The 25,856-nt window shown below is 43.1% G+C and overlaps 1 protein-coding gene across 2 annotated transcripts in view; it reads left to right on the forward strand.

Moving 5' to 3' along the window:
- The first annotated feature begins 10,659 nt into the window (after positions 1–10,659).
- The window catches only part of LOC120989846 (alcohol dehydrogenase 1-like), a 43,232-nt gene continuing 28,035 nt past the window's right edge, over positions 10,660–25,856 (forward strand). For both annotated transcript variants that reach the window (XM_040418203.1, XM_040418202.1), the window contains exons 1-2: positions 10,660–10,758; positions 24,882–24,983. In XM_040418203.1, the coding sequence (XP_040274137.1) occupies positions 10,741–10,758; positions 24,882–24,983 (120 nt within the window). In that variant the 5' untranslated portion in view covers positions 10,660–10,740. The remainder of the gene's footprint in view (positions 10,759–24,881; positions 24,984–25,856) is intronic.

A 25,856-nucleotide genomic window follows, 5' to 3' on the forward strand; every position in this document is an offset into this window, starting at 1 on the left:
TGTAATTGAATTTCTTTAGGTCATCCGCCACCACGCAAAATAAAGAATGGTCCTTGTCTTATGTATATACAGCGGCATAAAAGGCCTTTTCTGTCAGGTGAATGCCTAATTTTTGGGGCCTGTACTCCACTGGCCTACAGTAAAATTGTTATCCACTGACCGCCTAATATACCTCCAGCCACATAATCACTTCTTCATTTCTGTCCGGTAAATGCATAATTTTTGGGGCCTGTACTCCACTGGCCTGTAGTAAAATTGTTATGCCCTGACCGTGTAATATACCTCCAGCCACATAATCACTTGTTCTTTTCTGTCAGGTGAATGCCTAATTTTTGGGGCCTGTACTGACCTACAGTAAAATTGTTAGGCACTGACCGCCTAATATACCTCCAGCCACATAATCACTTCTTCATTTCTGTCCGGTAAATGCATAATTTTTGGGGCCTGTACTCCACTGGCCTGTAGTAAAATTGTTATGCACTAACCGTCTAATATACCTCCAGCCACATAAGCACCATAAGTTTACCTTTTAAGATGCATACAAATGGCCCCTGATAAAAATATATATTTTTGGTGGGAATTTTTGCCATTGATCCCCCTCTGGTATGTCACTTTCCATGTTGTGGGACTTTTTGTGCACTTCTAGCAAGTATTTGTTGGCTGCAAATATGACCTGAAGATTTTTCAGGTTCGCCTGCCATTAAAGTGAATGGGGCCCGCCGCAAACGCGCGGTTCATGAACATTTGATTGCAAAACGCGCGTTCGCGAAACGTCCTGGCCAATGTTCGTCCATCACTAAATCCCAATTCACCGCAGAGCGGATAATGGGATGTACGTATATTTCCTTTTAATACACCACATAAATGGCTGTAGTACAAAGTAACTTCACCGCTGAATGGCAATTAAGGCCTCATGCACACGACCGTTGTGTGCACCCGTGGCCGTTGTGCCGTTTTCCGTTTTTTTTCGCGGACCCATTGACTTTCAATGGGTCCGTGGAAAAATCGGAAAATGCACCGTTTTGCAGCCGCATCCGTGATCCGTGTTTCCTGGCCGTGAAAAAAATATAACCTGTCCTATTTTTTTCACGGCCAACGGTTCACGGACCCATTCAAGTCAATGGGTCCGTGTAAGAACACGGATGCACACAAGATTGGCATCCGTGTCCGTGATCCGTGGCCGTAGTTTAGTTTTTATACAGACGGATCCGAAGATCCGTCTGCATAAAGCTTTTTCAAAGCTGAGTTTTCACTTCGTGAAAACTCAGAACCGACGGTATATTCTAACACAGAAGCGTTCCCATGGTGATGGGGACGCTTCTAGTTAGAATACACTACAAACTGTGTACAAGACTGCCCCCTGCTGCCTGGCAGCACCCGATCTCTTACAGGGGGCCGTGATCAGCACAATTAACCCCTTCAGGTGCGGCACCTGAAAGGGTTAATTGTACTATCATATCCCCCTGTAAGAGATCAGGGCTGCCAGGCAGCAGGGGGCAGACCCTCCCCCCCCTCCCCAGTTTGAATATCATTGGTGGCCAGTGCGGCCCCTCCCTCTATTGTAATAATTCGTTGGTGGCACAGTGTGCGCCCCCCCCCTCCCTCCCTCCATTGTAATAATTCGTTGGTGGCACAGTGTGCGCCCCCCCCCCCTTCCTCCCTCTATTGTAATAAATCGTTGGTGGCACAGTGTGCGCCCCCCATTGCCCCCCCCCTCCCTCTATAGCATTAACAACGTTGGTGGCCAGTGTGCGGCCTCCCATCTCCCCCCCCCCCCCCCCATCATTGGTGGCAGCGGAGTTCCGATCGAGTCCCAGTTTAATCGCTGGGGCTCCGATCGGTAACCATGGCAACCAGGACGCTACTACAGTCCTCGTTGCCATGGTTACTTAGCAATAGTACAATAGTTGAAGAGTCATACTTACCTGCTGCTGCGATGTTCGTGTCCGGCCGGGAGCTCCACCTACTGGTAAGTGACAGTGACAGGTCTGTGCGGCGCATTGCTAAATGAACCGTCACTTACCAGTAGGAGGAGCTCCCGGCCGGACACGAACATCACAGCTCCCAGGTAAGTATGAATCTTGTACTATTGCTAGTAACCCGCTGCCACCAATGATCGGGGGGGGGGGCGCAAGATGGGAGGCCGCACACTGGCCACCAATGTTGTTAATGCTATAGAGGGAGGGGGGCCAATAATTGCCACCAACGATTTATTACAATAGAGGGAGGAAGGGGGGGGGGGGGCGCACACTGTGCCACCAACGAATTATTACAATAGAGGGAGGAAGGGGGGGGGGGCGCACACTGTGCCACCAACGATTTATTACAATGGAGGGAGGAAGGGGGGGGGGGCCGCACTGGCCACCAATGATATTCAAACTGGGGAGGGGGGTGGGGTCTGCCCCCTGCTGCCTGGCAGCCCTGATCTCTTACAGGGGGATATGATAGTACAATTAACCCCTTCAGGTGCGGCACCTGAGGGGTTAATTGTGCTGATCACGGCCCCCTGTAAGAGATCGGATGCTGCTAGGCAGCAGGGGGCAGTCATGTACACAGTTTGTAGTATATTCTAACTAGAAGCGTCCCCATCACCATGGGAACGCCTCTGTGTTAGAATATACTGTCGGAAATGAGGTTTCACGATCTAACTCATATCCGACAGTATATTCTAACATAGAGGCGTTCCCATGGTGATGGGGACGCTTCAAGTTAAAATATACCATCGGATTGGAGAAAACTCCGATCTGATGGTAAAGGGACTCCGGACTTTACATTGAAAGTCAATGGGGACGGATCCGTTTGAAATGGCACCATATTGTGTCAACGTCAAACGGATCCGTCCCCATTGACTTGCATTGTAATTCAGGACGGATCCGTTTGGCTCCGCACGGCCAGGCGGACACCAAAATGACTTTTTTTTTCATGTCCGTGGATCCGCCAAAAATCAAGGAAGACCCACGGACGAAAAAACGGTCACGGATCACGGACCTACGGACCCTGTTTTTGCGGACCGTGAAAAAAAACGTTCGTGTGCATGAGGCCTAAGACATATATATTTTTTTCTTTTTAATAAAGTCCCCCACAAAAAGAAAATAATCACAATTCACCGCAGAAGGTGAATTAAGACGTATTCTTTTACTTAGAACTACACCCCCCAAAAAAAATATAACAATTCACTGCAGAACGGCTAATGGGATGTACGTATATTTCCTTTTTCTACACCACGTAAACTTCACCGCAGAACGGCACTTATGACATATATTTTTTTCCTTTTTTTTCCTATTAATACACCTCCTCAAAAAAAGTAAACCAATGTAAAATCAACGCAGGACGGCTAATAGGACGTATGTATCTATCCTATTAATACACCCTGTAAATGGCTGCAGTACAATGAAACTTCATCGCTGAACGGCAATTATGACATATATTTTTCCCTTTTTTTTCCTATTTCTACACCCCAAAAAATAAATATAACAATCACAATTCACCGCAGAAGGTGAATTAAGACGTATTCTTTTACTTATAACTACACCCCCCCAAAAAAATATAACAATTCACTGCAGAACGGCTAATGGGATGTACGTATATTTCCTTTTTCTACACCACGTAAATGGCTGTAGTACAATGTAACTTCACCGCAGAACGGCACTTATGACATATATTTTTTTCCTTTTTTTTCCTATTAATACACCTCCTCAAAAAAAGTAAAACAATGTGAAATCAACGCAGGACGGCTAATAGGACGTATGTATCTATCCTATTAATACACCCTGTAAATGGCTGCAGTACAATGAAACTTCATCGCTGAACGGCAATTATGACATATATTTTTCCCTTTTTTTTTTCTATTTCTACACCCCAAAAAATAAATATAACAATCACAATTCACCGCAGAAGGTCAATTAAGATGTATTCTTTTACTTATAACTACACCCCAAAAAAAAGAAATATAACAATTCACCACAGAACGGCTAATGGTTTGTACGTATATTTCCTTTTTCTACACCACGTAAATGGCTGTAGTACAATGTAACTTCATCGCCGAATGGTACTTATAACATATTTTTATTTAATACACCCCCCAAAAAAAAATAGTTTAATTAATGCAGAACGGCTAATGGGACGTACATATCTTTCCTAATAATGCACTCCGTAAATGGCTGTAGTACACTGTAACTTCACTGCCGAACGGCACTTATGACATATATATATATTTTTTCCTATTAATACACCCCCCCCAAAAAAGTAAAACAATGTAAAATCAACGCAGGACGGCTAATAGGACGTACGTATCTATCCTATTAATACACCCTGTAAATGGCTGTAGTACAATGAAACTTCACCACTGAACGGCAATTATGACATATTTTGACCTTTTTTTTCCTATTAATACACCCAAAAAAACCTATGTAAAATCAACTCAGAATGGCTAATGGGACGTAAGTATCTTTCCTATTAATACACCCCGTAAATGGTTATAGTACAATGTAACTTCACCCCTGAACAGCACTTATGACATATATTTTTTCTTTTCTTTTTTTCCTATTAATACACCCCCCCCCCAAAAAAAAAAGTAAAACAATGTAAAATCAACACATGACGGCTAATAGGAAGTACTTATCCATCCTATTAATACACCCCATAAATGGCTGTAGTACAATATAACTTCACCTCTGAACGGCAATTATGACATTAATTTTTCCCTTTTTTTTCTTATTAATACACCCCCCCAAAAAAAAGTTAAACAATGTTAAATCAATGCAGAACGGCTAATAGGACATACGTATATTTCTTATTAATACACCCCATAAATGGCTGTATCACAGAGAACTTGCACCCCAATCACAAGCAAGGTTTGCTGGAATTAGTCATGTATCATATAGTGCAAACAATTTAAAAGCAATTTGGATCCCCAATTAGTGCAGCAAGGTGTAATAGGATTGCTCCTATTACCCAGGCTGTACACTCTCCTATTGCACCCTGTTCTCCTTTTATAGTGTAGATGATGCCTACCTATCCTTTCCCTACACCTTGACTAATCTTTCCCTGAACTTCTAAATCGATTTTTCAGCACAATAAAGTATTTTCTACCACTGTCCTTAGCGCCTGCTGACGTCTCTCCCTGCCCTAAGTACACTGGAAAATGGATAAATCCAAGATGGCTGAGGCAATTTATAGGGCTGTGACATCACAGGGGCTGGCTGGCTGCTAATTGGCTGCATGCATGGCATTGTGGGTGATCCCTCATTCCCAGAGTTCTTTGCTTTATTTCCTAACACATGCAGCAGTTTAGGAAAAAATGTGATTCGTTACTACGAAGCGTGAGGAAATTTGGATTCGGTGCAATTCTTATTTTTCCTGAAATTCGGATCAAATTCCACTTCGTCAACTTCGATTTGCTCATCTCTAAGTATTATAAAAATTCAAATTGCTGAAAATAACTATAATAATAGATGCTGTAAATAAAGTGGTATTCCCAGGTCAGACTTTGATGGCATATCCGTAGGATAAGCTAGCTGTCAATGTCAGATAGGTGCTGTGTAACAGCAGCTGCAGTATGCCGTTGTTCCCCCGCTTACCGCCGTGGACCGTCCACCGCTGCAGTCCTGGGCTCTGTCGCTGTGCGCGCTGTGGTACTGAGGATTCCGCTCCACAGGTTCCACTCAGCCCTGGCCATGGAATGCTTGCTGCTGGTTTCTGGTTACACTGCCCTAGGGGTGGCAAGCATCACTCCCTGGGCTGCACGGATTGGGTCATGTGACCTCGCTTACCAACCCAGGCTCTCCTGCAGGTACTAAAGTGGCTCAGCCGCCTTCCCAGATGCCTCAGTGTCAAGGTCCTTTTGTTTGCTAAGTTCCTGATACTCACATGTGTTCCTGACTTATACTTCGTTCCTGGACTCTGCTACTCATCTATTCCCTGCCTGCTTGCCTTGACTCTTCTGTTGCCGACCCAGATTGCCTGACCTGTACCTGTGCCGCCTGCCCTGACCTTTGCCTGTCTGACTACGCCTCTGCTCCATCCTTTGGTCCTGCACTGTTGCTCCTGGTAACGACATCGCCTGCCTGACTATGCTTGTACTTCTGGTACCTACTCAGGTATCTCCTGGTCCGCCTGGACCAGCTGTCTCGTGTACCTATCCTCCTCAAGAGGTAGTGACCTCGTGTACCCCTCTGGAAAGTCTATCCCCACCATCAGGGGCACTGTGAAGAATCGAGGGGTACACTTAGACAATGCCGTTAGGGGAGGTGGGACACGCTTGATCAAGGTGCCTATTTATGTGTTGTTGTTCTAGGGCAGCAATTCCAGGCACCTATAACATTACATCTATACCAATAATGTGTTTGGTATCTTATTAGACAGCTGTACTGTGAACTATATCAATATATGTACTCAGCAGCTTTGGAGAATATGTACATAGATAACCGTATATATTGGATATCATCATTATCTTGTATTATTTAGACAACACATTGTGTAGAGCATCGGTTGATCAATATACAGTTCATCCATAGCTGTGGTGCTCTACTGCTCCTTGTACGGAAGCTTTGTTATTTTTTGTACCTAGACTAGGCCATCATCAATTGGGCATTCGATAAGGCTCTGCCCACAATCCCACAAGAGGGTCAGTCTCTAGGGCATTCCAGGAGGTTCCTGAACACGGGATCGCCCCTATCGGGGCGGCTATTCCGTTTTTAGGCAGGGCACATGCAGTATAGGGCCAAATCTAGGGATAGGCCAAAATCGATATACGACCAACCTGCCCAGATCCCAGTGTCCTCAAGCATTGACTGAGGAACAGGAACATCTCCGTAGAGTATACGTAGTATACATCCACCCCTGATGTGTTTTTTTTTTCTTTTCTTTTCTTTTTCCTGTATTTTGTTTGTCTGTGGGAGTTTGTTATTTTATATGTAATCAACATTAAAGGCTACGTTTTATAACAGGAGGTACCCTGTGACTAAATAATAATATATACATACCACCCGTAATCATTACTCCCTCTGATGGGATATCGTCTTAGCTGTGACTTCAAGAATTAAAACAAAGAAAGAATGTAACAACTTAATGTTAGGGATACATGGGCTCACTCAAAACTTTCAGCTGTCACCGGCAATGGACCCTCTGTGTCTTTGAAGGCCAGTAAGTGAGGCAGCTAGTGACCTATAAATTAGCTATTAATATCAAAGGGGTTCTTCGGAATTTACAGTCGGGTCCATAAATATTGGGACATCGACACAATTCTAACATGTTTGGCTCTATACACCAGAGATGTCAACCTCCTGGCACTCTGGAAGTTTTCGCTTGGAGTCGGGTTCCCACCCCGTATAAATAGTAGAAATGAAAAAACTCCATCTCTGTGCGTCAAATGATATTAAGTTTTATTTGAGATGCGGCATCAAAATTGTGACGTTTCGGCCCGGACAGCCTTTATCAAACTGTGTGACAATACAATCAAAAAGGTGACAATTATAATCATGCATAATGTCCAACATCTGGTGTCAATAATAAACATAGTATCCATAGAACAATTATACACACACAGGCCCCACTAGAAAACCCCTAGCACAAAGGTGTTGATGTCAAAAGGATTCTTTGAATAAATATCAAAAAAGAAAAAAGGAGAGAAAATTAACAAAAAAGAAAGAAATAATTAGCAGCATATTCAAGTCAACAAATCCAGTGTTAGAAGTATATAGGACATATACATCAAGGAAAAAACCTATGTTGATGACAACGGTATGTAGAACTAGTAAACACATTATAATCTCACATGCTTTCTATGATGGGAGCATGGGAGCAACCACAGGAGGAGCAGACTACTGAAGAGGTCCTGAGATGCAAGGTAATATGTCATTTATGAATAAGAGTGGCTATGGTATATGTGCCCCAGTATGGTTAGTAGAGCAAACCTGGCAAATCTATAAGCAGCCCTGATCGGTGTGTGATGTGGAGAACTTACCCACTGCCGCTGTTAGGTAATGCGCCCGTCTGCGCTGCGCTCTTCAGATACTGGCGTGTGTCCACACGCCTAGATGGGGATGCGCTATGGTGCCTGCTTGGCGCGCCTCTATGTAGCGTGGGGGGGAAGGGTGGCACTGTGTATCGAGAGCTCCCATTTCATGGCTCTATACACCACCACAATGGATTTGAAATGAAACAAACAAGATGTGCTTTAACTGTAGACTGTCAGCTTTAATTTAAGGTTATTTACATCCAAATCAGGTGAACGGTGTAGGATTTACAACAGTTTGCATATGTGCCTCCCACTTGTTAAGGGACCAAAAGTAATGGGACAGAATAATAATCATAACTCAAACTTTCACTTTTTAATACTTGGTTGCAAATCCTTTGCAGTCAATTACAGCCTGAGGTCTGGAACGCATAGACATCACCAGACGCTGGGTTTCCCTGGTGATGCCCTGCCTTTACTGCAACTGTCTTCAGTTCCTGCTTGTTCTTTGAGCATTTTCCCTTCAGTTTTGTCTTCAGCAAGTGAAATACATGCTCAATCGGATTCCGGTCAGGTGATTGACTTGGCCATTGCATAACATTCCACTTCTTTCCCTTAAAAAACTCTTTGGTTGCTTTTGCAGTATGCTTTGGGTCATTGTCCATCTGCACTGTGAAGTGCCGTCCAATGAGTTCTGGAGCATTTGGCTGAATATGAGCAGATAATATTGCCCGAAACACTTCAGAATTCATCCTGCTGCTTTTGTCAGCAGTCACATCATCAATAAATACAAGAGAATCAGTTCCATTGGCAGCCGTACATGCCCACGCCATGACACTACCACCAGCATGCTTCACTGATGAGGTGGTATGCTTAAGATCATGAGCAGTTCCTTTGCTTCTCCATACTCTTCTCTTCCCATCACTCTGGTACAAGTTTATCTTGGTCTCATCTGTCCATAGGATGTTGTTCGAGAACTGTGAAGGCTTTTTTAGATGTCGTTTGGCAAACTCTAATCTGGCCTTCCTGTTTTCGAGGCTCACCAATGGTTTACATCTTGTGGTGAACCTTCTGTATTCACTCTGGTGAAGTCTTCTCTTGATTGTTGACTTTGACACACATACACCTACCTCCTGGAGAGTTTTCTTGATTTGGCCAACTGTTGTGAAGGGTGTTTTCTTCACCAGGAAAAAAAAAATTCGGTCACCCACCACAGTTGTTTTCTGTGGTCTTCCGGGTCTTTTGGTGTTGCTTAGCTCACCGGTGCATTCCTTCTTTTTTAGAATGTTCCAAACTGTTGTTTTGGCCACACCTAATTTTTTTCCTATCTCTCTGATGGGTTTGTTTTGTTTTTTCAGCGTAATGACGGCTTGCTTCAAAGATAGTGACATCTCTTTGGATGTCATCTTGAGAGTTGACAGCAACAGATTCCAAATGCAAATAGCACACTTGAAATGAACTCTGGACCTTTTATCTACTCATTGTAATTGGGATAATGAGGGAATAACACACACCTGGCCATGGAACAGCTGAGAAGCCAATTGTCTCATTACTTTTGGCCCCTTAACAAGTGAGGCACATATGCAAACTGTTGTAATTCATACACCGTTCACATGATTTGGATGTAAAATTAAAGCTGACAGTCTGCAGTTAAAGCACATCTTGTTCGTTTAATTTCAAATCCATTGTGGTGATGTATAGAGCCAAAAATGTTAGAATTCTGTTGCTGTCCCAATATTTATGGACCTGACTGTACATATTGATAACCTATCCTCTGGTTAAGTCATTAAAATCAGATAAATGGGGGTCCAACAGCTGCTATGCGATGTACGGCGCTGTGCTTGGTAAACAGCTGATTGGGGTTCGGCGGATGCCAGGAGTCGGACCACCGCTGATCCATTTTAATCCTGAGGATAGCTCATTAATATGTGAATCTCGGAGCATGGTTTTATTACAAATGTAGGGCCACTAAGCATCCAGAAAAATACCATTAAACAGTGAATGTGATAGACTATGTCCCTGGTGGTCTTTGACAGTGAAGGGATCTGTTTGCCTGGTGGATTACAGGTGTAAAAGTGTAATCTAAGGCCTCATGCACACGACCGTATGTATTTTGTGGTCCGCAAAAAACGGATCCTCAAAAAATACGGATGACATCCGTATGCATTCTGTATTTTGCGAAACTGAACATCTGGCCCCTAAAAGAACAGTACTATCCTTGTCCATAATGCGGACAATAATAGGACATGTTTCATTTTTTTGTGGAACGGAAATACGGAGATACGGAGACAGAATGCACATGGAGTAGCCTCCGTTTTTTTTTTTGGACCCATTGAAATGAATGGTTCCGTATACGGTCCGCAAAAAAATGGAAACGGACACGGAAAGAAAATACGTTTGTGTGCATGAGGCCTAAAGAAGGGGGAGAGTTAATGTCAATATGTTGGTATCCCTTATCCTGTTTATGTTTGTTTTAATTTGTATATTGCATATCATCTAACCGGATTTTAGTCCTGTCCGCTGCATTTGTTTTGGACTGGAGGGATCAGCACATAAAGAGTAAGTAAACTATCAACCATAACATAGCATACTATAAACACAGTGCAATAGAGTTGTCAGTACTGTATTAAGGAAATATGAAGAAGGAGGAGGCTGGGGGGGGGGGGGGATTGGGAGGGTTATGGGCTGGTAATACAGCAGGCTATTTAAACCCCAGGGAGAACTCTGTACAGTGTACACCAGGAGAAAGCTGCAGCACATCCTACTACAACTCAGAAGGACTCACCATGAGCACAGCTGGGCAAGTAAGGGCACCTCCATTGCATAATACAACACATAGCAGCATACAGAGCAAATTTATTCCAGCATAAACCCGAGTTTGCTTGTAGTTTTTAGTATTTTGCCAACATATGCATTTTTTCCTACAATAAAAAAAACATCTAATCCAGACGTTAGCTGAAAGTTTTATGGGTTTTCCGAAAAGCAGTACGTTTTTTTTTTTTTTAAAGTGGGCCTTTTTTTTTTTAAATTGCAGCGCATATTTTGCATGGCATTTTTTTTAAATGGCAATATGTTGCAGCAATTACGTTTTCCTTTTCAGGCGTTTTTCCATACTCTTGTCTATAAGAGAAACATTGGGGGTTATTTTATTAAAACTATATAGGAAAACTGGCTTTGTTGTCCATAGCAACTTGTCAGATTCCACGTTTCATTTTTCAGAACTGCTTTGCAAAATGAAAGATGGAATCTGGGCGATTGCTATGGGCAACTTTTTCCTGTACACCAGTTTTGATAAGTCTTCCCCAAACTGCCTGAAAAAACACTTTTCATTTGTTGGGAAAGTGGGGGGGGGGAGAGTCACAGAAAAAAAAAACACCATTAAAAAATTCAAGTTTTATGGCATTTTTAGCAGCAAAAAAAAAAGTTCCAAATGTATGTGTTTAGGAGTGTAAAGCAGTGTTTACCCTAGTCGGACTCATTTTCTACAGGACAAAAGTCAGATATGTTTAGTCATGGAGTATATGGTGTCAAACAACAGATGATAATATGTGACACTGATATTAAATGTAGTACAAAGGTGTGTGTACAGACCGGTGTAGAGTTATATTGTGTGCATGGCTGTGTTATGTGTTATATCATGTGTGCATGCCTGTGTTATTATGTGTTATATCATGTGTGCATGCCTGTGTCATTATGTGTTATATCATGTGTGCATGCTTGTGTCATTAGGTGTTATACTATGTGTGCATGCCTGTGTCATTAGGTGTTATACTATGTGTGCATGCCTGTGTTATTATGTGTTATATCATGTGTGCATGCCTGTGTCATGTGTTATATCATGTGTGCATGGCTGTGTTATTATATGTTATATCATGTGTGCATGGCTGTGTTATTATATGTTATATCATGTGTGCATGGCTGTGTTATTATGTGTTATACTATGTGTGCATGGCTGTGTCTTTAGGTGTTATATCATGTGTGCATGCCTGTGTTATTATGTTTTATATCATGTGTGCCTGCCTGTGTCATGTGTTATATCATGTGTGCATGGCTGTGTTATTATATGTTATATGATGTGTGCATGCCTCTGTCATTATGTGTTAGATTATGTGTGCATGCCTGTGTTATTATGTGTTATATCATGTGTGCATGCCTGTGTCTTTATATGTTATATCATGTGTGCATGCCTGTGTCTTTATATGTTATATCATGTGTGCATGCCTGTGTCTTAATGTTATATCATGTGTGCATGCCTGTGTTATTATGTGTTATATCATGTGTGCATGCCTGTGTCATTAGGTGTTATACTATGTGTGCATGCCTGTGTTATTATATGTTATATCATGTGTGCATGGCTGTGTCATTATATGTTATATCATGTGTGCATGCCTGTGTCATTATGTGTTATATCATGTGTGCATGCCTGTGTCATGTGTTATATCATGTGTGCATGGCTGTGTTATTATATGTTATATCATGTGTGCATGGCTGTGTTATTATATGTTATATCATGTGTGCATGGCTGTGTTATTATGTGTTATACTATGTGTGCATGGCTGTGTCTTTAGGTGTTATATCATGTGTGCATGCCTGTGTTATTATATGTTATATGATGTGTGCATGCCTCTGTCATTATGTGTTAGATTATGTGTGCATGCCTGTGTTATTATGTGTTATATCATGTGTGCATGCCTGTGTCTTTATATGTTATATCATGTGTGCATGCCTGTGTCTTTATGTTATATCATGTGTGCATGCCTGTGTTATTATGTGTTATATCATGTGTGCATGCCTGTGTCATTATGTGTTATATCATGTGTGCATGCCTGTGTCATTAGGTGTTATACTATGTGTGCATGCCTGTGTTATTATATGTTATATCATGTGTGCATGGCTGTGTCATTATATGTTATATCATGTGTGCATGCCTGTGTCATTATGTTTTAGATTATATGTGCATGTGCAATGGACGGGAGATGGTGTTCACTACTTGGGGTCCCTTAAGGTGAATAGTTTTGTTGTGACGCCAGTTGCATTTCAGCAACGAGGGATGGAGTCCATCTAAGTAGATGGTCTTGGTGGTTTGTACCCAGGATAGGAATGCCAGAATGTTGTATAGGGTGTAGGGTTGGTCTAATGTCCCTTAAAGGTGTTGCACGTGGCACGGTCCTCCTACCTGGATACACTGGAATCCCAAGCATGGCCGTCCTTTGAAATAAAAGGGGTAGTTGAATGGTGGGGATGATGAAATAAATTGAGTCCAGACCTTGTATATAGTTAAGCAGCAGCTTTACTTGAATAAACTTCCTTCAAACTGTCTTCAAACATTATCTTGGTCGCCAGCGAGCTTTGGCTTAAATTCCTTGCAGGCGAACACACTCAGCTCTGCTACATTTACTACTCTTTAGCTCTGCTGTGCTGTTAGGATTAAATAGGAATTTTTCCTTTGCTTTATGCTGCAACTTTGTAATCTGGTCTGTCTCTGTCTTTATCTTTATCCTTATCTTTATCCAGGGAACTATACTTCTGGATTGTGAGACTTGTAGCTTGGACCTCTAGGTTCAACAGAACTGATGGTGCTCTGCTGACTCAGGCAGGGCTCGCCCAGCAGGGACGAGCTCCCCTGATTCCTTCCTCTTAGAGGGGGTACTCTCAACTAACTTTCGCTAACTAGACTCCTCCCAAGAGGGAGAGAAGAGAATGGAAAGAAGTTTCCATCCTCTGTCCCTGTAGCACTGCCATTGTTACCGCCATTTGCTGGTGAACCAGGTACATTATATGAAACATAACCGTTGCATTGAAATACATATACATGTTTGCAGGATCAGGAATAAATGCATAAATTGACATTAGAGGTTAAAGAGCAGGGCACTCTCAGAAATTTCGGACCATATAGAGAATCACTATAAAATACATTTTATTAATATACTGAATATTCTAAAACAATTGGCCTCGCTATAAAAACATAAAATCCTAAATGTAGATAAACCTGAGCAGAGACGCCGCTCTGCTCAGGTTAGTTCAGACATTAGTATCCACAGGACGGATTGGTTTTGGTGTGGGAAATATTAAGGAACATTGGAGCTACACCATTGAATGATAGAGGTGGACTCATCAGTTACCTTCGATTCATTTCAGTTCGATTATTTTAGATCATCGTCATCGATATACTGTTGCTGGGGCTGTATATTTATTTGCTACTATTTAGATATACCAATTGATGTAATTTATCTACATTTAGGATTTTATGTTTTTATAGCGAGGCCAATTGTTTTAGAATATTCAGTATATTAATAAATGTATTTTATAGTGATTCTCTATATGGTCCGAAATTACTGAGAGTGCCCTGCTCTTTAACCTCTTTGTTCTCATTTTATAGTGATCGAGTGAGTGTTCTCGATTGGTGAGGTGCACCTTTTTTGGTTTACAGATAACCTTGTGTGACATCTAAACCCGTTTCTTTATAAATTGACATTAGGTTAACTGTATGAGATAGTAGAGAAGCGTAAAAGGTGGAAATGCCACTCTGGGGCGTTACACATGCCTCTGTCATTATGTGTTAGATTATATGTGCATGCCTCTGTCACCATGTGTTCAATTATGTGTGCATGCCTCTGTCATTATGTGTTATATTATGTGTACATGCCTGTGAAATTATGTGTCATATTAAGTATGCATGCCTGTAATACTGTGCTCTGGCGACAAACACAGCTTCTACTGGCTTTAACTGAACTTTACTGAAGTCTTAAAGAGGACGTGTCACCTCTCCTGACATGTCCATTTTAATAGCTCCATGCATTCCCTGTGTAATAACAATTCTGGAACATCTATTCTTATGGCTCTATGTTGTGCCATTCTTTTATTATTCTTGCTAGAAATTATCAGCAGTCTGTAGTAAGGGTACAGAAGGGTGTTAACCAGTTGGGGGCGTGTCCCTGCACAGTCTGACAACGGCAGCAATGATTGGACAGAGTCAGACTGTGCAGGAACACACCTCTAACTGGTTAACACCACTCTGTACCCTTACTAAAGACTGCTGACTAGCAGGAATAATAAAAGAATGGCACAACATACAGACATAAGAATAGATGCTCCAGCATTGTTATTACATACGTAAAGAATGTAGTTATTAAAAGAGGCATGTCAGGAGAGGTGACAGGTCTACTTTACCTCTAGATCAAACAAGCAAAACAGTTAAAATGAATACATAGCTTTTCAGTTGTGATGCTGCATAAGGCCTACCAGACACTGATGGCGTGTCTACAGGCCAGGAGACTACCTTTCCATCCACGTGTGTTCTAAGACCTCACTTGCCTGCTGTCTCTCTATCACAGTCCTCTGTACTGGGGCATTAAGTGATTGCTCTGTACTCCTTACTCTGGAGTTCTCGTAGAATCTATTCTGTGTGAGGAGCATCCCACCACAACATTCTCCTCTATTGCTCAAGCCTCTTAATGCTTTGATTTTCCTCCTCCTTCCTCCCAGCACTGCCTTCTTCCACCACCCAGACTTCCCGCTTCTCTGACCATAGCCCCTTTCATTGTATTCTATGACAATCTAGTGGACAAGAGGCCACACTGCAATCCCTTATTACACCTTCTCTCCAGGGATTAAAGGTTACCACCCAAGCAGCCTGAGTTTTCATGATGTAATCCTTAAATAGGGTAGGCCTTTGGCCAAAGTTGGTAAATTGGGAGTACCAGAGTGGAATAGATTCCTCTGCTGAAGATTCTTCTCTGTTTTCTCCTGTCTCTGTGAGAGGCATACTTGTCCTGTGTTCCAATGGTGGTGGGCCAGCTGCTAAGGGAAGACACCACCCTTTATCATCAACTGGTGTAGCTGGTGTGGAGGAAACATTCTCACTTGTGACAGGAGGTCTGGTCTCGAAGGCGCACAACCTCAACAAATTCTGGTGCACTGTCCTAGCAGGTCCCTGGTGCCCACCACCAACATAGCTTTCCTATTCTCCGAGCAGCCTTCACCTTCTTCACCATCACTTGATCTTCAATCTGCAAGGGGAGTTCTCTTAACCCTCGGTTAACCACCAAATCATGGAGGCCCATACGGTGGGTGACTAGGTTGTTTATCTCCTATACCTTCCATTGATGTTCGCCCATACCAGTCTGAGGAGTCCATTCCTCCACTTCCCTTTTGTTCTGGAACATCATGAGACTGAAGGGACATCTACCCTTTTATGCTGAACATTAGCATGAAAGACGAGTATTCCGTGGTAGAGTAAACTGCATTGTTGTGCATCCAAATCAATTCAGCTACAAAGTCTGGCCATCTTTCTCTTTTTTTTTATTATTCCAGGGAACGCAAAGTTTTATTCATGTGTTAACAAGCGCTGTTCCTTTAGGGGTGATAAGGAATGGTCCATGTCTTTCTTATCTGGTAGAGGCGACATAGCTCCTCAATCACCTTCTCCTCAAAAAAGGGACTGCATTTGCGCAGGGAAGCCATATGCTGGAATAAAATTCTTCCACAAGGCAGCAGTCTCCGCCATTTGGTCACAGTAGAAACAGCAACTGCGAACTTAGTGGAGTGACCGACGATGACTAACAAGTATTTATACACTCAGATTTCTCTACATTGAGGTAGTCCATCATAACTAGCTGTAGTGGATAAAAAGACTGGATGATTCTTTTCGGCACCTGCTGTTCTGCTGCCCAAGCAAGGCCACAATTCCGGCATCTGTTACATACATCCTCAGCTAGCTTCCTCATTCTGGGGTGGAAATAGTACCTCTGTAGCCACTCAAAAGTCTTAACAGGGCCAAAGTGTCCTTTCTTTTCATGCATCCACTTTACTATTCCCTCCACCTTCTTGGTGGGTATCACCACTTGCCAGGTAGGGCCTATTTCAGAGGATAACTGTACTCGCCTATAGAGTACTCTTTCTCAGACAATCAGCCGATTTCACTGCTGCCAGAGCTTCTTCCCATCAGGTGAAAGAGCATCTCGCTTATCTGAGGTGGAGCAAAGTCCCAACTGAATCCAATCTCTTCTTCATATATAAAGGGTCAAATTGCTGCCAACCCCTCCAGTTTGCTTCGGACGCCCCAACCCAAGCTCCAACTTCGGCATCTAGAACAGCTACTGAGCTCTCTGGCTGATTCATTTGACTGAAGTCAGGCATCTCATCTCATTCTCGGTCTTCATCCATGATGCCGGTGGGTCTTTCAAATGGGTTACGGGACATTGTATCTACAGTCGAAACTGCATATTAAAGTTATACTTGCCAAGCCATCCACAGCTTCCAACTTGGCAGCCTCTAGAGGTACTAGTTGATTATTTTCGGTCACTAACATGAACTGGGTACCATTCAAAAGATCAGCAAGCTTCTCTGTTACGGCCCAAACTACTTCCAACAATTCCAACGTGAATGAAGTGTAGTTAACAGGGTTTTTGTCACTGTCGCTCAATGTCCAGCTGGCATATGCAATTACTGTTTCCTGGCTGTCCTGCACTTGGGTTAACACAGTCTCTAGTCCTCTCAAGCTTTCATCAGTCTGTAGCACAAAGGACAGATTGTAGTTCGCATAAGCTAGTATGGGAGCACAAGTTATTAATCTCTTCAATTCTAGAAGGGCCTGTTCAGTCTCAGCATTCCATGGAAGCATCCTTCTCTTGGCCTACCCGGGGGAATCCTCCTTAAGCAGAGCTGCGATCTTGGCAAAGTCCCTCAGGAAACATCTGTAATATCCCACTAGTCCCAAAAAGGACTGTAGTTCAGTGATCATCGGGGGTGGGCCAATGCTACACTGCCCGAACCTTGGACTCCACAGGCTCCACCCCATCTTTGGAAATGATATGACCCAGGTGTTCAATGCTCTCCCAGAACAAATGGCATTTGCGAGGCTTCAACTTCAAACCATGGGCCTCCATGTTAGTATCTGATCAAGCTGTTCTAGGTGTTCTGTGAATGAGGATGAGAAGGTAATTATGTCATCTTGGTAGCTGAGCAGACACTCATAGTTCCCCCAGGTCCCCCAGACATAGCTCCACCAGTCCGAACGGCATACGTAGGAATTCATGCAGCCCCAAGGGGGTAATGAAGTCAGTTTTCTCCCAGTTTTTCTCGGCAATTGGCACTGGCAGTACCCTCTGGCCAAGTCCAGAGTAGAGAAGTATCCGGCATGACCCAGGGCCGACAATGAACCTTCAATGCAGGGGAGCAGGTAGCTATCTCTCACCATGCAAGCAATGAGACATCTATAATCCACACAAAATTAGATGGTGCCATCCATTTTCTTTACTAGAACAATTTGGGAGGTCCAGGGGCTCTTACTTGGTTGTTTCACCTGCTGCTTCTGCATCTGCTTTAGCATGGCCTTTACTTCTTGGTACAGCGCTGGAGGAATCTGTCAGTAACGCTGCCGTATCGGATAAGCATCTCTAGTTGGGCTCTCATCGTCCCTCTGAAATAAAGGCTCCACCGTCACTGTAGTGCCCTGCAACTTTTAACCTGTGCCCATGGGCAGTGGGGCTAGCAACACTTGTCTTGCTTGCACTTGTAAAGGTTTGGAATATGGTATTCTCACACTGTCCAGTCGCCCCATGACTCAATCCAATTCTGCCTTTACCTGGTACTGTCTAAAGGCTCGCTGCAAGGCTCGGTGGGGAAGACAGTTTTCCGGAACAAGCTTCCAATACTTCGGCCTGAATTCCTGAAACATCAGTCCATCAATGTCTTGCAGCACATTCATACCTAGAATTAATGGCACTTAAGAGTCCATAGTGTTCTCTACCACCACCACTCCTTATCCTTTCACTAGTCAACCCCACATCCCAATATCAGAAAGCATAATCCCTAGGTCTTGAATTGGAAGGTTATTGGCAGCTTTCAAGTTCATCCACAATGCGCTGTCTTTAAATAAAGTAGGTGGGAAATGTGTTTCAAATGGCATCTTAGCTAGAGTTGTAACATGCGAGCCTGTGTCTACTAAGCAGGCCAACTCTACTCCATTAAACTTTGCTTTAACCATAGAGCTATCCCCAAACAAGTCGTTAGCTTCTAGCTGGGGGCATTACGTGGTGCTTTCTCCTTCGGTTCACTTCATAACCGCTGGTGGATCTAATTTTAAATTTCCTGAGTTGGGTACAGCGGTGGGGAGAGCTCCTGGCCATATTACCCTTCTGACCACATTTCCAGTACCTCCTCCTGCCACTTTCCTCCCTTGCAATATCAAGTTCCCGGGTAATCCTAATCCTATCACTCTCCTGGTCATGGTACACCAGACAGCCATCTCGAGTCAACAGAGCCTCTTTAAGCTCTCTCACCACTTCTTCAAGGGAATTTATCCTAAACTACAAAGTCCTTTCTCAGGTTCCTCCTCAACCTGCGGTATACCAAAGATTGCTTCCACCTGCTCCTCCCTCACTAGTGTGATGGCTTCCTTTAATACTTGATGGAAGGTTAGGTTGGGATCCTGCTTTAACCGCTCTTTCCCAGTTTTCTGCAATGGCTGGCTCCTCATGCCCAAAAGGTACTGATCTCACAATACTGGTTCTGTGTTTCTGTGTTTTTGAAGGATGAAGCATTGGATTCTTCTTTCTTTTGCAAAGCAGTTATAATCTCTCACAGTCTATTTACATATTAGGACAGTGCTTCATTCTCTCTTTGGTAACAACCAAAGAATCTCTTCCACAATACTGCCTTAGAAGAGACATCCCCATACTTGTCCTTGAGAAGGCCTAAATATCTGCTTGATCTGCCAATTATGCTTTCAGATGAGGAGAGATATTACACGATCATGCAGCCCCCTCAAGTCTGAAAGTAATGACATATAATATAATGAATAGCTTTTCAGTCAGTGATGCTGCATAACGCCTACCGGGCAGTGATGGTCTCTCTTCAGTGTTGTGCCTGCAGGCCGGGAGACTCCCTCTCTGTCTATGTGTGTTCTAAGACCTTATCTGCCAGCTGTTTCTATCACAGTCCTCTGTACTGGGCACTAGGGGCACTAAGTGATTCCTTTGTACTCCTTACTCTGGAATTCTTATAGATACTGTTCTGTGTGAAGAGCATCCCACCACAACACACTCTTCTCTTGCTCAAGCCTCTTACTGATCTGACTCTCCGCCTCCTTCCTCCCAGGACTGCCTTCTTGCACTACCCTGACTTCCTGCTTCTCTGGCCACAGCCCTTCACTTGTATTCTACCACCATCTACTGGACAAGAGGTCACACTGCAATCCCTTGGTAAACACCTATCACCTGTTATCATTTCCTGACTGGTGATTTAGTATTCTGTACTTTATGATCGCTCTGCCCTCGCTGTAATAGAAATTACCCTTTCATGCACTGACATTCTGGTGATAGACTTCTGTTTATACATGGCAGCCAATCTGAGGAGGCAGGGGGAGGAAACAAGCAGCAGCCTGAACCAATGGTGAGACCGGAGGTGTGTTTCCGACTACCTCAGGCTCCCTGCAGACCCTGTAGCTCAACTGTAGTAAAAGATCACAACTCTGCCCTACTGATATGAGCTAAAGGTCAGCCAAGCATTGAGAGCTTAGGAAAATAAATAGCAAGTAATCATTGCCAGTCAGTAAAGTTTCAGCGCTGATAACTTTACTGACTGCTTTTTAAAAACGTAAAGGGGTTTTCCAAGATTATTTTTTTTACTGATGACCTATCCTTTGGTCTGGTATCTGATCAGGTCTGACACCTGGGACCCTGCCGATCAGCTGTTATGAGAAGGCAGCGGCACTCCTGTGAGCGCTGCTGCCTTCTTTGCAGCTTACAACACACAGCACCGTATATTGTATAGTGGCTGTGCTTGAGATTTCACCGATCAGATACTAATGACCTATCCAGAGGATAGGTCATCAGCAAAATAATCTTGGAAAGCCCTTTAAGTTTTTTGTTTTTTTTCCATTAGCAGAGAAGAAAAGAAAAATTTTTTTTTTCATCAGACCCCTAATGCTCTTCTGACCTAACATAAGATCCCCAATCCTCATCAGAACTCCAAATCAGACCCCCAAAATAAGACCCCCAATGCTCAGATCAGACAACACAAATCAGACTGCCATTGTCAGACCCCCCGTTCTCAGATCAGACCCCCATGCTCAGATCAGACCCCCCCATTCTCAGATCAGACTCCCCATGCTCAGATCAGACCCCCTATGCTAATATTAGACCCTGCATGCTAAGATAAGACCCCCATGCTCAGATTAGACCCCCCCATGCTCAGACCAGACTACCATGCTCAGATCATACCCCCAATGCTCAGATCAGACCCCCATTGCTCAGATAAGACCCCCCATACTCATATAAGAGCCTCCATGCTCAGATCAGGACCCTCCATGTTCAGATCTTCCATGCTCAGATCAGACCCCCATCCATGCTCAGTACTATAATTTAAAGAAATCACCTACCTCCCCTGATCGGGCATCAGGCTCCTGATCAGGCACCTGTTACTCTGCGCACAGCGTCAGGTCATAGTGCGCTTCTCCTCTCACTACGTTCTGACACTGTGCCCATCAGGAGGTAGTGGCGAGCAAGCTGGAGCTGCAGAATAGCAAAGGTGCCCGAACAGGAAAGGAGATCTGAGCATAGGGTGGAGAGTGTGCTGGGGTGACTGCTTCCCAGCTCCAGCGCTAGAGCCACACTTGAAGAGGCAAAGAGCCACATGTGGATCGAGAGCAGCGGGTTGGCCACCCTTGCTATAAAACATGAGAGTAAAGTGATTATATCACACCAGAATGTTGCTACAGAGGTACAGAACAGAACAAACATACTTAACGACCAATATAAACTATAGAGAGGGCATTTAGCTAAAGTAAAAGAGTAATGCCAGATTTACATCAAACTATTATCAGGCCAATTATCGGGAGCGAACATTCATGCAAACGCTCATTCCTCAGTCGGCCCATGTAAAGGTGCCGCTGATCACCAGATGAATGAGCAAAGGCCCATTCCTCTAATGAATTCATTGTTTAGGCAGCATGTTAGATTATCAGTTATGGGCGGCAGAATTTGCTGTGTAAACATGGATCTGCCACCCAGAAAAATGGAATCTGTATGAGGACAAATGATTACACTAGCCATTGATCAGTCATTGCCATACAGTAGAGGAGGTTGATCCAAGTAAATGCAACTCTCATCTCCTGTGCATTGCATTGAATGAGTCTGCCATCCTCAAGATATGGCCAAAGATGTCCTATATTTTGCAGAGCAGTAGTATAGTAGTAATACCCATTGTGCCCCCTCATAGTACTAATGTCCATTGTGTCCCCTTCATAGTAGTAATGCCCATTGCGCCCCTTCATAATATTAATGTCCATTGTGCCCCCTTCATAGTAGTAATATAGTAGAGTAGTAATGTCAACAAAGGGGGCACAGAGGGCATTGCCATTACAAAGGGGGCATAGAGGACATTACGTCCTCTGTGCCCCCTTTGTAGTATTATTGCTCTCTGTGCCCCCTTCATAGAAGTAATGCCCTCTGTGCTTCCTCTGTGTTAATAAAACAAAAACCACAGTAACTACTCACCTTGTCCCGTTCCTGAAGCTCACATCCAGCTCTCCCCTGCAGAAACAGATGGAGCTGCAGCTCTGTGTGCGAGGAGCACAGGCAGATTCCGCAACTACAATGTAGTCTGTTCAGTTTCCATTCAGAATCCTGTTTTTGACCAGACAAAAAAGTCCTGCAGGCAGGACTTTTTTTCATCCGGTCTTTCCAATGGAATCTGCAATGGAGGGCTGGAGTGGAGCCTCCAACACAGACATGAACTCACCCCATAAGAAAAGACTGCAACTCAGCTACTGTACTTTATGCTAGGTGTGTTGTCCCTAGTGTTTACAACCTGAACACATGAATACGGGTGGGCCTGCATCATAAGCAACGCCTCTGCTCTATATGCCGCAGTCTTGTTAGTTTATTGCTTAGTTAATGTAACTGCTTCTCTGAGCCTGCTTCCAGCTGAATGTATCAAGGGGATGTGTAAAACCATACAGAAGACTCAGGAGCTATGTTAGGAATGGAGAATGGAACATTCTATGATTTATTATTAAATATTTTGTAGTAACCTTGTGGGATTATAACCAGGGATTGAAGCAGTAATGCTGCTCTGCAGAGTGTTTGAACCGCTGGCCAAAAAATTCTTTCACTCAGAATTTCTAAACCATATAATGTGTTATTTAACCATTACAGCTGCTGTCTTTAGAGTGGAAGTGTGTGGGGGTTTCAGCATATGGTCATATAAGTCAAAACAGGCATCATAGAATATATGCACGATTGTCTCAAGGCATCTAAAAAATTCTAAATAAAAACAATATTCTATTATTCTATGTATATAGTATAACAAACCTTTCCACGACTCCGCGATTTGCACATCCGCCCACTGCAACTGCTTTGGATGTCATGACACTGGCGGAATGGTAGGGTGAGGGCATCATATGCTCTGAGGTCCCTGCCACCTGGCCAATCAGGGAGAAGAGTAGTTAGCTTGGCTCTCTAATTCAGTCTGTTCTGCTGTTCAGCCAGTACCAGTTATAGACTCTTCATTCTGGTGAGATTGATTGCTGATTCAGTGTCTGATTTTCTGACCCGGTTTGTCTCACCATCCTTTGGATTAACCCCTGACCTGGATTTTACTCTTGACTGTCTGACATAACACTTACCTGTAATTCTGACACTTATAGTCCTTCCTGGTTATTAGACCTGGTTCTAGGTTTGCCACCTTTTGAAACAAAAAATATCAACCAAGTTTACAGGGGGGGGGAGGGGTGTGGTTTGGGGGCATGGCTTAGCACAGGGTGTGACACCAATCCTTTGATCATATCTTGAGTTTTGTGGCTTTTTTTCAAATAAAGCTACCATAATTATTTTCCTGTGATTTTTAAAATAAAATGCAGCTAAAAATGATGCAGAGGCCTCATGTGTGAACATATATAACTGAATGCGTTATTATGGCGAAACAAATAACCACAAAGCCAGATACAAATACACCCACCCCATACACCTGTTTCAGTGCTACCCCTGAACCATAAAGCCCTATGCAGGAGCCCAGTTTGCCCTGGTATATTACACTGTTTAAGGCCTTATGGAGGAGCCCGATTTGCCCTGGTATGTTATACTGGTTAAGGCCCTATTCAGGAGCCAAGTTTTCCTGGTATGTTATACTGGTTAAAGTCATATGCAGGAGCCCAGTTTTCATAGTATGTTATACTGGTTAAGGCCCTATGCAGAAGCCCAGGTTTCATAGCATGTTATACTGGTTAAAGTCCTATGCAGGAGCCCAGTTTGCCCTGGTATGCTATTCTAGTTTGTTTTGTAAAACTAATAGAAATCTATTATTTATAACCGCAGTCAGTGAGCAAAAACACGGAACGCGGACAAAATAGAGCATGCATTCGTGCTAAAAACACGGACCTATGGACCGTGCTAAAACACTGAATACACACATTAAAGTGAATGGCGACGTGTGCTGTCCGTGGAGAACATGTACAAAACATGTCCGTGAAACACTGACGTGTGAATGAGGCTTTAGGTATTCCTCTGTTATTGTAATTCTTGCCATTACTGCAACATGTAACGAGTATCGCTAGAAAAGTGGGCTGCATGTTTTACGCTAAAGATTTGGTATGAACAGGAAAGGCACAGTATAAAATGGAAACTATATTGAAGTTTGTGCGTTTGGTGCAACTAATTTACTCAATTAGTTGCATCAATTACGGCAATTATCGGAAACAAGCATTCCTCGGAGGGCTCATTTCCTATAATTGTCCCAATCGTTGGTCCATGTAAAGAGGCCTTTAGTAAATTTGATCCATTATGGTATATTTAGTGCACAATTGCAGCAGCATTGTGAGAAAAGATCTTGCTTTTCCTTGTACCTTGAACATTATTATGCACTGTATGTTCCTCTTGACCTCTGCACCTTAATATATTCAGTTTTATTATTATTATTTCACATTCAGGTAATCAAATGTAAAGCTGCGGTGTGCTGGGCACCTAAACAACCGCTCAGCATAGAAGAGATTGAGGTTGCACCACCAAAGGCTCATGAAGTTCGCATCAAGGTGATATTTATAACTGAAAACAACTTTATTGTACTATTTAGTTATTAAAAGATATTCCAGATCTACTAGGGACGTTCAGGGGTTCTAATAATGAGCTATCACCCAAAAGTATGTTTTAGGCCTCTTGCATGCGGCCGTATGTATTTTGCGGCCCGCAAAAAACGGATCCACAAAAAATAATGTGTGCATTTTGTATTTTGCAGAAAGTCCTATCCTTGTCCGTAATGTGGACAATAATAGGACAAGTTCTATCTTATAGTGGAATGGATATACGGAAATACGGAGACGGAATGCACACGGAGTACCTTTTGCGGCCTCTATTCAAATGAATGGGTCCATATGTGGATGCGGATCTATTTATACGGTAGTGTGAATGTATCCTAGAGAGATGTTCTAAGACTTAGGGGGCATTCACAAGACCTTATCCGTTTTGCTGTCTGAAAATCGTGGAATCACAAAATAAGGATACCATACATGTGCATCTCGCATTTTCTGTGGGCCCTATTCTAGAAATGTCTATTCTTGTCTGCAAAACGGACAAAATGTACAAATGCAGACGTCACATCCAGCACAATATAAATGATTGGATTCACATTTGATCTGCAAAAAACACTGATCGGACGTGGACCAAAAATTTTGTTGTGTGAATCAAGCCTAAGAGCCTAATTTATTAAGGGTTTTTAGGCCACCAGAATGTGGATAAAAAGTCACAAATGATAGTGCCAAGTATGGTCACAATATTTTTGGCATAATTTGCAATTTTTTTGCACTTCTCACCACTTTCCTAAAGTGGAGAGTAAATAGCAGGGCTTAACAGGATTGACCTTCAGTATTTACTATATTTTCTACCAGAAACTGGTATAAGTTTGCCCC

This window comes from Bufo bufo, chromosome 2 (assembly GCF_905171765.1).
Source record: "Bufo bufo chromosome 2, aBufBuf1.1, whole genome shotgun sequence".
In the NCBI taxonomy this organism is placed as follows: domain Eukaryota; kingdom Metazoa; phylum Chordata; class Amphibia; order Anura; family Bufonidae; genus Bufo; species Bufo bufo.